Genomic DNA, 16,733 nt, shown 5'->3' with positions numbered 1-16,733 from the left:
ATATTCTGACTTGATGGCGAAAGTGGTTCTATGATGGTTTCGTGCCATGACTTCGAAAACTCATTCAGGTTACGGTCAACGTGAAGCAGGATGTATATTATAACATTATCGGTGACTAAATGTTGCGTTTTGTCTGTATCTTCATGATGAGCCTGTTGTGCTCATTCCAGTGTTCGAAAATGCCAACAACCGTGTTTACACGGCTGCAGCCAACACTGAGCCACCATATCCCACATCGACTGGCCCGTTAAATCAAACAGTGTTAACCCCATAAAAACGCGTGTGACTATCACGAGGAGCGTATGGATCAACATCGGTGCAGTGAGAGACTCAAAGAATTGACTAAAGAAATTGAGTAGTAGTTGAAAAATGCTACCAGTATTAGGAAATAAGTAAGAAATAAACCAAAGAAATGGAATGCACACGAAGGAAGAAGAAGAATGCTGACATGTGGTTGGAAGGGGGAAGGAAACTAGAACATGCAAATGATTCCAGGTACTTGGGATTCTTACTTCTGAAGATGTGCAACTGATATCTGTGCTAGAATTTCTCTGACCAAAAGAGTATGCGGTAAAAAGCGCAGGCTGCTTATATCTAGGAATGTCGCATTAGAAGTGAAGAAAAAGACATTTCTTGAAAAGGTTTGTTTGGAGGGTGTCAACATGTGAATCATGAACTTTAATCCTGTTGAAGGAGGATAAGGAGTTGCAAGAGGTATTAGCGATGTGGTGCTCTCGCCAAATACTGTGCATAGTTTGAATGTGTGGAAGACCAAATGGAGAGATGTTGAGAAACGTGGAAGAGGAAAGTCTTTCAATGACAAAGAGAAGACATACACTTCTTCACTCATATTGGTTCACTACTTTAACAGAAGGCAAAAGAATACGAAAACTAGCTCTGGGAATAATTCCTAGATGATTTGAGAAGACGCCAATAACGTAGGGGGGCGGCGGAAAACCACCTTCCTTCGGAATAACTGCAATGTTGAGGAGAGGAAGAAAGAAAAACTCTATCATTTTTCATCATCCAAAAGGTTCCTTTCAACGAAAGTTTCTATGTTCGATAAACAAACGTCCCCCAGCCATTCAAAACTGGGCCACGTTTTCCCCATAGAGCTAGGTAATGATGAATGCGTGGTTTCGTTGCAATACGAACTGTAGCCGACATATATTTCGCGAGAGAACAGCAACTGAATTAATATTTGAATCAACATCATTTGCTTTACAATCCCAATTGCACATTTTTAGTACACAAAACTAGGTATTGAAATGACATGTTGTCCAGCCGCGAACCGCGTTCTGTAGTTAAATATCCACGAACTTTGGAACGGTGCTCCTCAGTCATTGTCAAGTTGTGTCTGTTGTGAGACGACGCATTTGTTCAAATATAGTTTAGTTTTCTGTTTGTTGTAATGAACATCTCAAGAAGAAAGATTTGCAGTTCATTGCCTTGGTGCCTCTTCTATTCCGTTACTGATCCTTGTAAGATACCCATTATTTGCGGACAAGTGCGCTGTTTACCTTTTTATCTGTTTTGGTATTTCACACACGTGAAGTGAATGTATCAGCACTTCAGTATGTACGAAGTAAGGAGCGAGAGGTAGATTCCCACGCCGTCTAGCAGGGGCGTCTGGCAATCTGGCGCTTTCAGAGCAAGTGGGATGAGGTGCCGATTCAGAAATCGCTCCTGACGTCGGCGAAGAGATATGTAGGGAAAGTATCTTCATTCTGGCGCAAATCAAGTAATTTTTATTGATAAGAATATGCTAACAAAAGTTGCCTTTTGCAACTCAAGACATTAGGAGGAGTCTACGAGTAATAAATATTCTCTTTCAGTAATTTTACAATGCCAGTAAATGTTGATATTAATAAATAAATAAATAACTTTTGCGTAACCGAAGATGTACGATGGGACACGGACTTGAACGCCTTCGACCTAGTCGTGCGGTAGACCATACTCCCGTACCGTTAATAGGTAATGATTTTATTTGTATAATAAAGAGTCCCCCTACCTATTACTATGACGTAGGATAGATTACATGGTGCAAACTAGACTGTCTTTATGATGGTTGAAACGTCCCCTTAGAAAAATTATACATGACTGTGCTTAAACTGACACACAATATTTTTTAGTGCAACGGAATCTGACTTTCAATAATCCCTACAAAAGAATGGCCCTGACTAACATTAACCTATACCTTTCACAAATCACTTACCTCACAAAAATCTTCGTTACTCGAACTACTGCAATACAGCGAGCGCCGCTACTGCCAGCTAAATAAAAGATTCAAACTACTGAAGGCATTAACTACTGATAGACATAGTTAGCAAATGAAAGATTTTGATAGAGAAAAAACAATATATTTACCTTAATAGTGTTCAAAAGTCGTAATATATATATACATATATATCAGTTCATGATATCCAGTCTTACAAATGTGCTGTCTCTGTCCAGATCATCCGCTCTCAAAATTCTGCCATCTCTATCCCCACATCCACCACTGCTGGCGGCTCACATCCAACTGCGCAATGCTACGCGCTGTTAACAGCCAACTGCTCAACACTACAATGGCGAATACTACTCCAACAATGCAAACCAACCACAGCCTTCACACAGCACAGTCAGTGATTTGCATATAGAGCGCTACATGACGTTACCAACATAAAAACCTAAACAGCCTACTTATATGGTCTTTGGCGATTTTTTTCACTTATGTTTATGTCAGTGGCTGCTTAGACACAGTGTAGCTAAGTTAAAACCTGTGATATTGTCATCTACTTTATTCCAAAACCACATCAAGTGAATGAGTCATGCTAACTATCTCTAATTTAGCGTATTATACAAATGTTTCCGCATTTACTTTTGACCAAATTGTTTTGTATAACCGAAGATACATTACTTTGACGAACCCCCGCCCTCTGCCGTGCCTTCGCCGTACACTCTCTTTGACTCCCGTCTCTCTCCAGAGTCCTTTTGCATTAATCCTTTCCCTCCATCGGCTCCTCCCCCCACTTCGTTTTTCCTCTCTTCCCTCACTGTTTTCCCCTCATCTGTCCAGACCCTCCCCCTCCCCCCCCCATCTGCCCTTGGCTGTGGTGTGTCATCTTCGTGACAACTTTTTAGTACAGTGTTTTAAGTGAGTGTTAAATGCTGTGCGTCTTTTCCGAAGTGTTGCGAACAGAAATCATACTGTCGCTGGGAGTGATTCTTTTTATACCTCTTGTGAACAGAAACCAGACTGTCGCCATGTTTTTTTAATTGTCTCTTTGCTATTTTACCTGTCTGCTTCCTGTGTATATTATTAGCATCGCCAACCCTTTGTTTTGTTTTAACTTCCACAATTTTCCACCATTTTACAATTTGAGACACCGTTTTTATTGCCTGTTTTTATTGTTTATTATCTTCTTCTCATGTTTTAAAAATTCTGTAGGCCGAAGAGCGGCGTATTGAGTTGCTGCTGCCAGACGGCCCCCTTCGAAGGGAATCGAAACTCAATAAAGGAAGAAAAAACTTTGATGAAGACTTATATTATACTGAAGTGTATCGATTTTTTATACATAAGCAAGAGAATCAATCATATAGCTCATACATTAATTTAAATGTTTATCGTGATATAGTCCTAATACTTGTAGTTGTAACACTTCAAAATGGCTTAGGCCGAAATCTAGACTGTGGAATAAAACCTGCTGCACAGTCAAATGGCGATTACTATCTTTCAAAATCCGTAATAGTTAGCTTATAATCAATGTGCAAAAGCTCGTTTTATGGTGTTTCCTAAATAAAAGCACCACAATTTCTTCTGTGGAAAGATCATTTACCCAAAAAAGTTCTCCACACTTCATTATGTATGTAAAAAGTAGACAGTAGCATTTCACTTTCAGAATCCGACAGCTCTGCAAGGGGACATAAAACTATGAGAGCATCTCCTCACAACAGGCAGGAAGAACATCTACGTGGTGGCTCCTAAGTCAAGCCGGACGGCTTGGCAAAGCGGTTCTAGTCGCTTCAGCCTGGAACCGCGCAACCGCTACGGTCGCAGGTTCGAATCCTGCCTCGGGCATGGATGTGTGTGATGTTCTTAGGTTAGTTAGGTTTAAGTAGTTCTAAGTTCTAGGGTACTGGTGACCTCAGATGTTAAATCCCACAGTGCTCAGTGCCATTTGAACCATTTTTTGCTCTTAAGTCAGTTCAAGGACGAACTGGCTTAATTATTGGAGAACTCGGGTGGGAAAGCGTGGCCAGCTATACTGTACGCACCTTATACCATCTTCTGCAAATTTACTGGCTAAACTGAGACATATGTGGACGTTCAGTATGAGTCGGGGATTCTCGCATCCTCGACAGAAAGTGCTATTTTTTCTCCCTCGAGCAGTGCGGCCGCGCGGGATTAGCCGAGCGGTCTAGGGCGCTGCAGTCATGGACTGTGCGGCTGGTGCCGGCGGAGGTTCGAGTCCTCCTTCGGGCATGGGTGTGTGTGTTTGTCCATAGGATAATTTAGGTTAAGTAGTGTGTAAGCTTAGGGACTGATGACCTTCGCAGTTAAGTCCCATAAGATTTCACACACATTTGAACATTTTTCGAGCAGTGCACGACGCTTCGGATTCCCCACGAGACAGCGTGATCCCAGTTTTGTTTGGTTATTAGCAGTGCTGTATAAGTGGTCTGTGACGATGTTTCGGTTCACAGATGCGGCCGCAGAAGCGCCAGCGGCTGACCCGGAGCCACAAAACGCGGTGGGCGGCGTCCGGGGTACAGTGCTGGAGCGCCACGGATACACCGTTGGCAGGAGCATCGGCTCTGGGTCCTACGCCACCGTCAAGGTAGGCCGGCTCACCTCCTTCCTTGTTTTGTTATTGAAACTTCCTGACAGATTAAAACCGTGTGCAGGACTGAGACTCGAACTAGTGACCTTTGCCTTTCGCGGGCAACTACCCTACTAACTGAGCTATCCAAGCACGACTCACAACCCGTCCTCACAGCTTCAAGTCTGCCAGTACCTCGTCTCCTACCTTCCAAATATCACAGAAGCTCTCCTGCGAACCTTGCAGAACTAGCAGTCCAAGAAGAAAGGATACTGCGGAGACATGGCTTAGCCACAGCCTGGGGGATGTTTCCAGAATAAGATTTTCACTTTGCAGTGGAGTGTACGCTGATATGAAACTTCCTGACAGGTTAAAACTGTGCTGGACCGAGACCCGAACTCGGGACCTTTGCCTTTCCCGGGCAACTACCCTACTAACTGAGCTATACAAGCACGACTCACAACCCGTCCTCACAGCTTCAAGTCTGCCAGTACCTCGTCTCCTACCTTCCAAACTCCACAGTAGCTCTCCTGAGAACCTTGCAGAACTAGCACCCGTGGGAGAAAAGATACTGCGGAGACATGGCTTAGCCAAAGCCTGGGGGATGTTTCCAGAATGAGATTTTCACTTGCAGTGGAGTGTACGCTGATATGAAACTTCCTGACGGATTATAACCGTGTGCTGGACCGAGACCCGAACTCGGGACCTTTGCCTTTCCCGGGCAAGTACCCTACTAACTGAGCTACCCAAGCACGACGCACGACCCGTCCTCACAGCTTCAAGTCTGCCAGTACCTCGTCTCCTACTTTCCAAACATCACAGAAGCTCTCCTGCGAACCTTGGAGAACTAGCAGTCTAAGAAGAAAAGATACTGCGGAGACATGGCTTAGCCAAAGCCTGGGGGATGTTTCCAGAATAAGATTTTCACTTTGCAATGGAGTGTACGCTGATATGAAACTTCCTGACGGATTATAACTGTGTGCTGGACTGAGACTCGAACTCGTGACCTTTGCCTTTCGCGGACAACTACCCTACTAACTGAGCTACCCAAGCATGACTCACGACCTGTCCTCACAGCTTCAATTCTGCCGGTACCTCGTCTCCTACCTTCCAAACTTTACAGAAGCTCTCCTGCGAACCTTGAGAACTAGCACTCCTGGAAGAAAGGATACTGCGGAGACATGGTTTGGCCACAGTCTGGGGGATGTTTCGAGAATGATATTTCTACATTCGAACTCGGGACCTTTGCCTTTCGCAGGCAAGTGCTCTACCAACTGGGCTACCCAAGCACGACTCACCACCCGTCCCCACAGCTTCAATTCTGCCAGTACCTCGTCTGCTACCTTCCAAAGCTGTTTTATTATTGTTGGTCCAACTGACGTTTTTAGACTTCTCACTTTTACTACTGCGAGTCTCCCGGATAGAAAGCATTCTTTACCCTGGAACTGTTTTTGCTGTTAACCCTGCAGTGGGCTTGCCTGTATAAAGCGTTCCAGCTGCAAATAACATTATTTTCTACTGTTCTACTTTTATTTTATAATTGATAAGCCGTCGTATGTCCAAGAGAGTGGCAATAGCGAATTAAATGAGAAAAAAATTTACGATCCGTCCTAAAAAAAGAAAAAAAAGAAAAAAGAAAAAAATAAAAAAAAAATTATTCCAGGCTAGTAGCGCAATTCCACAATCAGGCAGTTGTCTACAAGAATAAGCAGTTGGCTGGGATCTGAAGAGCAGTCCAGAAAAATGCGTGGCGGAGGGTACCCTGTACCACTACCTGTAATTTCCTTTCTTGTTCCATTCGCAAACAGAGAGAGGGAAAAACAAATGTCTATATGCCCCCGCATCAACCCTAATTTCTCGTATCTTATCTTCGTGGTCCTTACCCGCAATGTATATTGGCGGCATTGGCGGCAAGAGAATTGTTCGGCAGTCAGCTTCAAATGCCGTTCTCTAAATTTTCTCATCAGTGTTTCTCGAAAAGAACGTCGCCTTCCCTCCAGGGATTCCCATTTCAGTTCTGCAAGCATCTCCGTAACACTCTTTGACAGTCAGTATTAATGGAACAAAATGACATACCATTACAATTCTTGCATGGGGTGAAGGTTATTCAACGTGTCCAAAGTGGTTCCCATTAGCAGCCAAACAACGTCGATGCCGCTGAACTGTTGACCGAATTGCCGTTGTCAGTGCTGCCGGTCTGATAGCGCCACAGGACGCCTCGATGATTTTTCGTAGCTCGCTCAGTGCAGCTGGCTTCTGCTGATAAACTTCGTTTTTCAAGGTCCCCCTTAGGTAGAAGTCAAGAGGTGTAATGTCTGGAGACCGTGGTGGGTACTCAACATCTCCTCCTCGAACTATCCATCGGCCAGGAAGCTTTTCATCCAAGTAGGCTCTGACATCTCTGCAGTATTGAAGAGCGTCCTTTTGTTGTACGTAAAATCTTTCATTTCCAAACACCCCTCGGATGGCAGGTAAAACTGATGTTCGCAATATATGAAGATACACTTCACCAGTTTTGGTACCTTCAAAGAATAATGGGCCAATCAAGTGCTGTGACAGATCACACCACTCACTAACACCCGGTAGATTAACATGCTTGCTTGCTTGTAACCCGCCAGGTTAGCCAAGAGCGCTAATGCGCTGCTTCCTGGACTCGGGTAGACGCGCCGGTTCCAGATCGAATCCACCCGGCGGATTATCGACGGTGGCCGGTGTGCCGGCCAGCCTGGATGTGGTTTTTAGGCTGTTTTCCACATCGCACGAGGTGAATACCGGGCTGGTCCCCACGTTCCGCCTCAGTTGCACGACTCGCTGACATCGGACCACGTTCGGACTATTCCATGGATTACACTAGACCCAGACAGCTGAGGTACACTAATTCCATCTCGGGGGGTATGGGATGGCGGCAGGAAGGGCATACGGCCACCCCTTATAACTAAACTTGCCAAATCCGTTGCTAACCGTGCCGACCCTGCGAAACCGCGGGACAAGGCACCAGCAAAAGAAAGAAAGAAAGATAAACATGCTTGTCCTCGTCAACTTGAAGACTTTCAGGAAACCAGTACATGCAGTTGTGGCGGTTTAGAGTGCCGCTTAGTTTGAACTGCGCCTCGTCAGACCAGATAATCATCACCGTTCATCCTTGCGATGCATGCTTCAAACCACTACCTGTACTCCACCCTTCGCTCTGCATCGTCCTCAATGATAGCGTTCAGCGATCTTGGAATGTCCACTTCCCACTTTGCAGCATTCAGAATTCCTCGTACGTGTCCTGGCGTAACGTGAAGCGCTGGCACGTCGGCCAGGAACGTTACAGCAGAGAGGGCTGTGAGACGACGTCAGCCAGTATTACGCTGAGGGACCCCTCCCTAGGACGACACCGCGGCCTCTACACGATGAGAATATAAGCGCCACTCCGTCTGGCCGCGGCCCGAGTTGAAGACGAGCCGTCCTCCGAGCTCTACATCAGCGACTTATGAACTATATTGTTTTGCTTCCATTGGAATTGTGTATACCGAAGGACGTTGATTATTTGCATGTCGCCATTTTCTTCCGACACACATTTTTGAATATGTAAAGTTAAGTATTGTCATTTATCGTACTGTAATAAGTTCTATTAATACGATTGGCTTGAATTGTTGTCTAGTGACCGAGAAAGCAGGTTTCCTAGGCACCCTATATTAGACGAATGGGCAGAACATAAGAATACGCTTGATCGGCTTACCCCGCTTTCACGTAGACCCTGCTTCACAGATTTTGAGGTAACCTAGTAAAATGTTGCAACACAGCAGCACTGGAAGCTGGACTTGTTGATGTTTTTGGACGGCCAGACCTTCCCTTACGCACATCCAGAAGAGTACTGCCGGCTTCAAATTTATCCAGCAAACGATAAACTAATGTACCTGTTGGTGGCTGAGTTCCCTTCACATTATGCCATTGCCGTTGTACCTCCCTCATGTTTTCATACTTCCAGTACCACTTCAATACGGCCTTGCTTTACTCAAACGACAGTCTTACTTCATTCATTGCTGCACTTCCATCTGTTGGAAAATGCGCGCCAAGACCTGTTGAGAAAGCAATGGAATACGCTACAGCGCTAAATTGCAACCACATCTCATTCTGTTCCAAATATGTTAACTATCAAAGAGTGTCTACATTTTTTGGATCCCTCTGTATAATGGAAGTTTATTATATCGTTGTTTATTTAAACTAAGTTTAACTGTAATTTTCCTCATAAATGTTTACCAAGGTAACATAAAGACAGCTGTTCTTTACATGTGTACAAAGTATGCCACGCCTCCGTTGGTGTTGTAAAAACGGTGCGCCCGCTCGAATGTTAATGGGAGCTGGAATGCAGGTGCAGTTTCTGTAGCCATAAATGAGTTCTGGGAGCCGATTCTGAATTTTCTGTTTTGGTAAGCCACCCCAGGAATTCCTCTCCTATGTCAACCTGTTCATATGAGATTAGCACTAACCTCAACTACTTCTTGGATATATTCCACTCTCTTTCTTTCCCTACATATTTTGCGCTCTACGGCTTTGTGTTTTCACATACTACCTTCCAAGCCGAATCTGCAACCCCCCCCCCCCCCCTCCCCTCTTCCTCCTCTACCAGTCTTGATATGAGCCTCAACCACTTAAATATTGCCTTCATGATCTTTTTCGCAAGATATATGTATTAGGGAGCCACCTGTTGGCTGATTCTTTTCATAATCTTCTCTAACTTTTGAAAGACAATTTCATTAACAGATCCATAGCTGACAAAGATTCATTCTGCAGTTTTTAAGGTTACCTCAAACGGATGTTCATGAGGTAACTAGTGCTCTGAACAACAAATTTTTATTCTTTGGGAGTTGTGAGTGTACGTGTGTGCGTGTGCGCGCGAGCGCGCGTATTATTACTATTATTTCCTGCCGGTTTTGCTACCTATATGTGCGTTATACAGGGTGGGCAAGTAGCCTGTAAAATATTTCATTCACTTGGAGATAGGCAACCCAACATACATCATTCAACGCAGGTGTAGAAGGTATAAATCGGGTTGCCTATCTTAAGGTGGATGAAATATTTTCCAGACCAGTTTTATTTTATGCACCCTGTACCCATTTCATTCCTATGGCGAAGTAGAACTATTTGACTGCAGTTATTTGACACCTAAATTTCATTCAAGGCTTTGCAGAGATTATTGTTCCATTGTCTGTTCCATAAACTGATGGCAGTATAATATTTTTGTTTATGATGTAACGCTTTATGTACTATTTTCATACAAAATTGCTTGGGAATGCGGCTGTGATATCGAAACTGACACAATGTGCGAAAGATTAAAAAAAATTAAAACAAAGAGTGGCAATGGTTCGTCTACTTTCAAAATAGACTTTCTGACTCTTTCAATATCCTATACCCTCGTAATTTTAACACTAATCACATCCTTGTGCACAGCCTCGGATCTACGATATTTCCGAACCGGGGCAAAAACTTGATAGTGGTGACCTCCGCCCCCCTCCCGCCGTTCTTCGAGCGTTTAAGATAAGGTGTCAAAAATTTAAAACAATCGATTTTTCAAAAATATGTTCATCTTATAGCGCACATCTTTCTGAAGAGTATGATATGCAAATCATATATGTTTGAGGAAACGTAAGTCATGTTATTCGGTCTTAAGTGTACCAAAGTACAGTGCCACGCGTCTTCACACAGTATTTTTCTGTCGCACGTCACTATATATCTCTCTGTAGAATTCAAACGTGTATATTTTGTAATGGAAGCCATCAAAACTATGTTCAGGGCAATGGAAAGTAGAATGTCCTGTGGTGCCTCTCCTGCTCCCAGTCAGCCGGTTTGACTCCTACGCCCTTAAAAAGAAAAACCTCATAATTAATAGTGGGTAGGATTATTTGTGACCGGGAGAATAAGAAGCCTTCATAAAATCTGCACTCTTTATTGCCTGTTAGCTAATAACTTTCTCTTTTGTGTGACATAAAATTAAATATAGAAAACATAAAAAAAAAACAGTAAAGACAAGAGAAAAGCAGGATAGGTCACATTTCTTCAATCCTTAGGTTCCAGCATTTTTTCTCTCTGATCTTGCTACAACTGCATTACATGGCGTGCTTTCCTTTCTGCGAAAAAATCTATTACCTCATCAAAGTTCGTCAAACGTTTTGCAACATGAAAAATCAAAATGTCGTTGCCTTTTACTGGAAAAGCTGTTACTACGAATAGTACCCAACACTGGCGTGGTTTCTCGATTTGATTAAGTCTATTTTGTCAGTATCTGCTAGAGAAAACGAAATATACCTTTCTAATATTGCAGCAATTGTAGCGCACACCAAATAAGCAAGACTGTTTTGGCACAAATGGTCATTTTTATATACCTCATTTACATGAATAACGTAACAGAACATAACTCGCGAAGTATCAATATCAAATACCTACCAGGACTACTACAAGCAAAAAGTTTTATGTTAGGAAATAATTGCACATTTCATTCATAGGCTGTAGTTTCTCAGGCGTGAGATCGAAAAGTACTAGTACGAAGGTTTTATGTAAATGTGGAATCGTAATATCCTTCGATACAATTTGTGTGATGTCCCCATTTCTTGTCCCTCGTTCTAATAAACAACCTTGTCATCACTAATTCTGTAACTATTCCTGCCATAGTCAAAACTTATCCTCCAGTTAACTTCATTAACCCTGCCAGAATCACAGGTACAGTTGTCCCACGCTTATTCTCCGGTTAGGAGTTACTACGTGTTCGTACGACGCGTTTTCCGCCCTATCCCGAGAATAGAACTTAAAGTTTCTGCAAACCGGGGACTGTACAATTGGTAACGTAGCGATTTGGTAAACAATTTTCTGTCAAAATTTCATTTTTTTGGATACACCGAGAAGATAATATGTAATCTTTCTTACCGGTTATTACTGTTAGTCGTTTATTTCCACTCTGGTAATCTGAATCTACAGATTTCGCTAATAATTGTAACAACGCGTATCGTTCGAACGACCAATCAACCACATAAACAAACAGCGAGTGGCATTCACCCATTCAGGTTTATTCGGCTCACCTCGTATAGCCCAGTCCCCTTTTGTCTACATAATAGTTTTTTATTTCTAGGTGCGACAGGGATTCCCCTGCCAGAGAGAGACATCACTCAAGTTAGGATTCGCTGGGAAATGAAGTTAAAATGTATTCAAAAATGTTCAAAAAATGACTGGGATGAGTTTTAAAATCATATGAAAAATCAATAGACCAACGTGCACTGGTTGCTAGGCGCTTTGTGAAACTAGGTCTTTTTTTTTTCTCTCGAGAACGAATTTGTGCCGCCCGGGACAGATACTCCGCTTTGCCACCCTCCCGACCCCCCCCCCCCCCCCTTCTTCGAATCTTCTCTAGTCCTTCTGTCAGTCCTACATGGTAAATGTCCCAGATTTAGGACCTTAAAAGGTGGATTTCCAGGAGTGGAGTATACTTGCAGAGGATTTTACGAATGAAGCTGTCTTGCATCCGACTTACGTACAATTAGTTTTACGACGCCATTCCAGTTAAAATCACGCTATACGTATAGTCGAAGATATTTAAGGAAGGTGACTCAGACTGTGATTGGTCATCAAACGCATAATCAAAGAATTAATAGACATTTGCATATATTTATGTGGAATACGTCACATTTGTTTATGCCAGTTCGTGAACCATGAGTCAGTCCTCTGCAGGTTTTCAAAAGGCACTGCTAGTACTCTTCAGCATTATTGTCGAGATGCGAATGATATCAGAATGAAAATTAGGTAATGTTTACAGTAATCTAATGTTTCTTCTCTTGTAATCATAAACGTCAACCAATGGACATGGCAATGTGCTCCACTGTGTTTTACTTCGATAAGTACTCCCATATGACACACTTACTCGTCCGATTTATATCTCTCGTAGTGTGTGTGACGCACGATATTAGAATGTAATGGGATGTAGGAACGTGAAGGACTAACGCAAAAATAGTTAGGAAGCAGTTATCCTGTCAAAGCATACCATGAGAACGCTAAGTACAGAGTTTGTTTCAGGGGACCGTAGATAGATCGATTCGGACGACAGGAGAGGGCATAGGTTGGCCTTCAGCCAACGGAAGGCCAGCGGTTTGAATAAGGGACCGTTATCCCCGGAAAGCAGCCATATCCCGGCACTGCTGCTAGTGGAATCGAGCTGAAGAGACGTGCTGTAGCTGAATTCCGGTTGCATCATTGTGGATGCCACTCGCGATGTGTCATTTAGGGTTATTTGGTTAGTGAAGTGTCAAATGTCGATGAAATTATTTTGATGGAATAAGATGATGAGTTAGTGGCAGTTGCAACTGTCTTTCTACAGCGTGAAACGGAATAACGGGAATGTTTAAAATGAGTAGTGGCGGCCATGGGCAGGTGGCAGCACTGCGGGTTCGTGGCAGTTAGCGAGTAAACAGTCCAACATTTCAGTTACCAGCGTGCATTAGGCCGGTATTACACTATCAGATTTCTTTGGTAAAGATTTGATCAGATATTCGTCAAACATATTTGACAAAGATCTTTGACGTGGCGCTAAAAAGGGGTATTACACTGTCAACATATTTTTCGTCTAAGTTCAAGATGGTTGACGACAACAACTTGTTATTAACCACAGCTGTTGCACGTATCACAATTGCACTGTGTGCACATGCGGAAGAGAAGCTGGGAAAAAAAAGGAAACTTAACTGGGTGAAGCCGTGGGTTTTACGACGACACGATAAAAGCATTCAACAAAACTTGTTACGTTAGCTTATAGTGGAGGGCGTCAAGCCGATCACCAATTACTTAAGAATGGATGAGCATACATTTCAGTATGTGCTCAGTGTATCCTCATATCACAAAGCGCAATACTCACTTAAGAACTGCTACATCTGCAGAAGACATGCTCACTGAAACACTCCGACTCCTTGCTACAGGAGATAATTAAGTTAGGTTAGGTCTCCAATCTTCTTAATCTATTTTTGTATTCAGGGTACGTCACGTTGTAAAGGACCTCATCAGCTTCATACATCTCTATTAATTTTGTAGTTGTCGGTACACACCAGTTGTATTTACCATCAATGTTTATGAAAACACTACAGATGACAGAACGCTGCAGCGATGCTAGCGCTCCACGTGGTAACATGTCACATTGGAGTAAACGGAAGACAAGCGACTTCTTTGATCAAATCTACAGTGAGGCCCTAGATCTGATCAAATTTATTTGACGACAGACGCGAGATTTGACAAAGTTCACCATCAAATTTCTTTGGCAAAGATATTTGACAAATAAATTTGATAGTGTAATACTGGACTTAGCCATAAAAATATTTTATAAAAACAATGATAATCTGGTAGCGGCGCAGAGGGAGTTTCGACGTTTTTATATTTTAGGACGTCATGATGTCACTCCATCGAAACACGCGATAAAATATTGGTTTAATAACTTTGAAGAGACTGGATCTGCCCTCAAGAAGAAACCAACAGGACGACCAAGATGTGTGCATTCTCCAGCGAACGTTGATGTTGTACGCGAGTCTGTCCTACGGAGCCCACGGCGTTGAATTCTAAGCAAGCAGCAGTGGTTGGAATGTCCCGAGAGAGTGTTCGCAGAATTCTTCATCTTGATTTAAAATTTCATCCGTACAAACTATATATGGTGCAACAATTGAAGGACAACGATTACCGGTTACGATTAGGATTCTGTCAACCAATGATAATAAAAATAAACAATGACGATGAATTTGTAAACAAGTTGTGGATGTCAGATGAGGCACAATTTCATCTCACAGGTTACGTGAATAAACAGAATTACCGTCACTGGGCAAACACAAATCCTTGTGGCATTCACGAGGGTCCTTTACACGCTAATAAAGTGACAGTATGGTTGGTGTTACGTCACATGGGATTATCGGAACGTATTTTTTCGCAAATGAACAGGAAAACATAATAACCGTCAACGCCAATCATTACTTGGAGATTTACAAACTTTCTTTACACCTGCATTGAACAACTTTCCAAACAGTCAATAAGCCTGGTTTCAACAGGGCGGAGCGACATAACACATTGCACGGCAATCAATGGCATATGTGGAGAAGTGTTTAGCAACCGTGTGATCTCACGAATCGGTAACATTACCTCGCCCCTTAGATCGCCACATTTATCCGTTTGTGATTCCTTTCTTGTGGGGCCACCTCATGAGCAAAGTCTACACGACTCGACCAAGAACCCTGGATGAGTTAAAACTGCGAATTCTGGATGCATTTCACAGTATCCCAGCTGAGATGTTGCAGCAGTCAGTGAGGAATCTCAACAGCAGATTTCACGAATGCATTCGTACAGGAGGACGCCATCTAAAGAATGTAATTTTAAGAAAATGATAAATGTCATCAATGTTTCGTAAATGGCATAGTTATAAGGTTTCAATTACTATGAATGAAATTTATTTCCTTCGTGGCTTCTAGTTTTATTGGATTGTGGAAAAGTTCCCGTTTTTCTGTGTCATCCTCCGCTAGTGCTGACCGTCAGTCAACTTACAGGACGAGCTTCAGAGAGTTAAGTGGTGGTATTTACGAAACCGTGTGAAAATATTTCTTTGGCAACATAACTTTGTGGAATGGAGGTAAATTTTGAAGTAGTTTCCTTTGTAATGGGGTCTTGGCGACAAATTCGCGCCATTTCTGCTATGGCGCACTAACTGCGGAAAATACATAGGTCTGAAAATGGTCAATGGTAGCGAACATTCATGAAAAATAACACAAACTTTTATTTAATTTTTGGACGAATTTGCGGCGCTTTCTTGCTACGTGTCCGCGCGACTTCCGAAAGAAAGCAGTAACGGTCAGGATATCATGATTGGTGAGTGGTCAAGGACTATCAGAGGTAACACGAACTGTGTGATAGATATTTTAGTCGATTAATTTGAGTGTTCGGTTGATTGTCATTGTGGTTCTTGGTAGATGCATTCTGTTGCCCACGCGTGTGTGAGCAGTAGGCAGTGTCTTGAACGAGGCATCCAGCAGTGTCCTAGGGCGTATTTAAAGTAATTTGGAACATTCTGATATTTGTTTTATGTGAATTTTGTATATTTTTGAATTTGTTTCTTTGTGATGGAGAAATAGCCATGTGCTTGGCAAAGATCCATGTGGTGCCTGTGCCCATAGCTTTGATTTACTATCCCCCTCTTTCGATTTTATTATCAGAATTACAACGGCATTCAGCCACGTATATATATGGTAACATTCATGCGGATTTTGTGTTAATAATAGCAGTGTTGAGTGTTCTCTCCAAAAATGCATAGTGCACCCCTGTCTGCTGGGGTCATTAGCTCCAGTGATAATACATTTTCCGTTATTAATCGTAACCAAAGTCTCCCCTCTGAACATGTGTTTTTTGCTCTTTAATTCAACCTTTCCCACCCGCTTGACGGTCTTACGTAACTAATCAAATGTTCAAATTAGTTTGAACTCCTAAAGGACCAAAGTGCAGAGGCCATCGGTCCCTAGACTTACACACTACTTAAACTAACTTATAAGAAGGACATCACACACACCCAAGCCCGAGGGAGGACTCGAACATCCAGCGGGAGAGGCCGCGCAGCCCATGACATTGCGCCTCTAACCGCGCGGCCATTCCGCGCGGCCGTAAACAATTCACCTTGTGGCATCTCTGATGCAGAGCTTTCACATGACATACGCTGACGCAATTAGTTTTATCAGTAGCGCGCAGCTGCTTTTGAGTTACGCATCTATCATTGCATGAGAATGTTGTGCTGTTCTGAAATGGTTTGCCCCTCTCGCCTCCCTAATATTGTGACCAAAGGGTAACTCATGGGTAAGAGACGACTTACGAGAAGTTCGTTTGCTAAAATTCCATATAACTAAAAATTAAGTTATTCCATTTAAGAAATAATGTTGATTAAAGCGCATA

The 16,733-nt window shown here is 42.8% G+C and overlaps 1 protein-coding gene across 1 annotated transcript in view; it reads left to right on the top strand.

Moving 5' to 3' along the window:
• The window catches only part of LOC126416875 (testis-specific serine/threonine-protein kinase 3-like), a 119,263-nt gene that overhangs the window by 16,412 nt on the left and 86,118 nt on the right, over positions 1–16,733 (top strand). The window contains exon 2 of the mRNA XM_050084758.1: positions 4,687–4,820. Within this exon, the coding sequence (XP_049940715.1) occupies positions 4,687–4,820 (134 nt within the window). The remainder of the gene's footprint in view (positions 1–4,686; positions 4,821–16,733) is intronic.

The sequence above is a fragment of the Schistocerca serialis genome, chromosome 8 (assembly GCF_023864345.2).
Source record: "Schistocerca serialis cubense isolate TAMUIC-IGC-003099 chromosome 8, iqSchSeri2.2, whole genome shotgun sequence".
In the NCBI taxonomy this organism is placed as follows: Eukaryota; Metazoa; Arthropoda; class Insecta; order Orthoptera; family Acrididae; genus Schistocerca; species Schistocerca serialis.
Note: the sequence above shows the minus strand (reverse complement) of the source record. Positions and strands in the feature narration are given on the sequence as shown.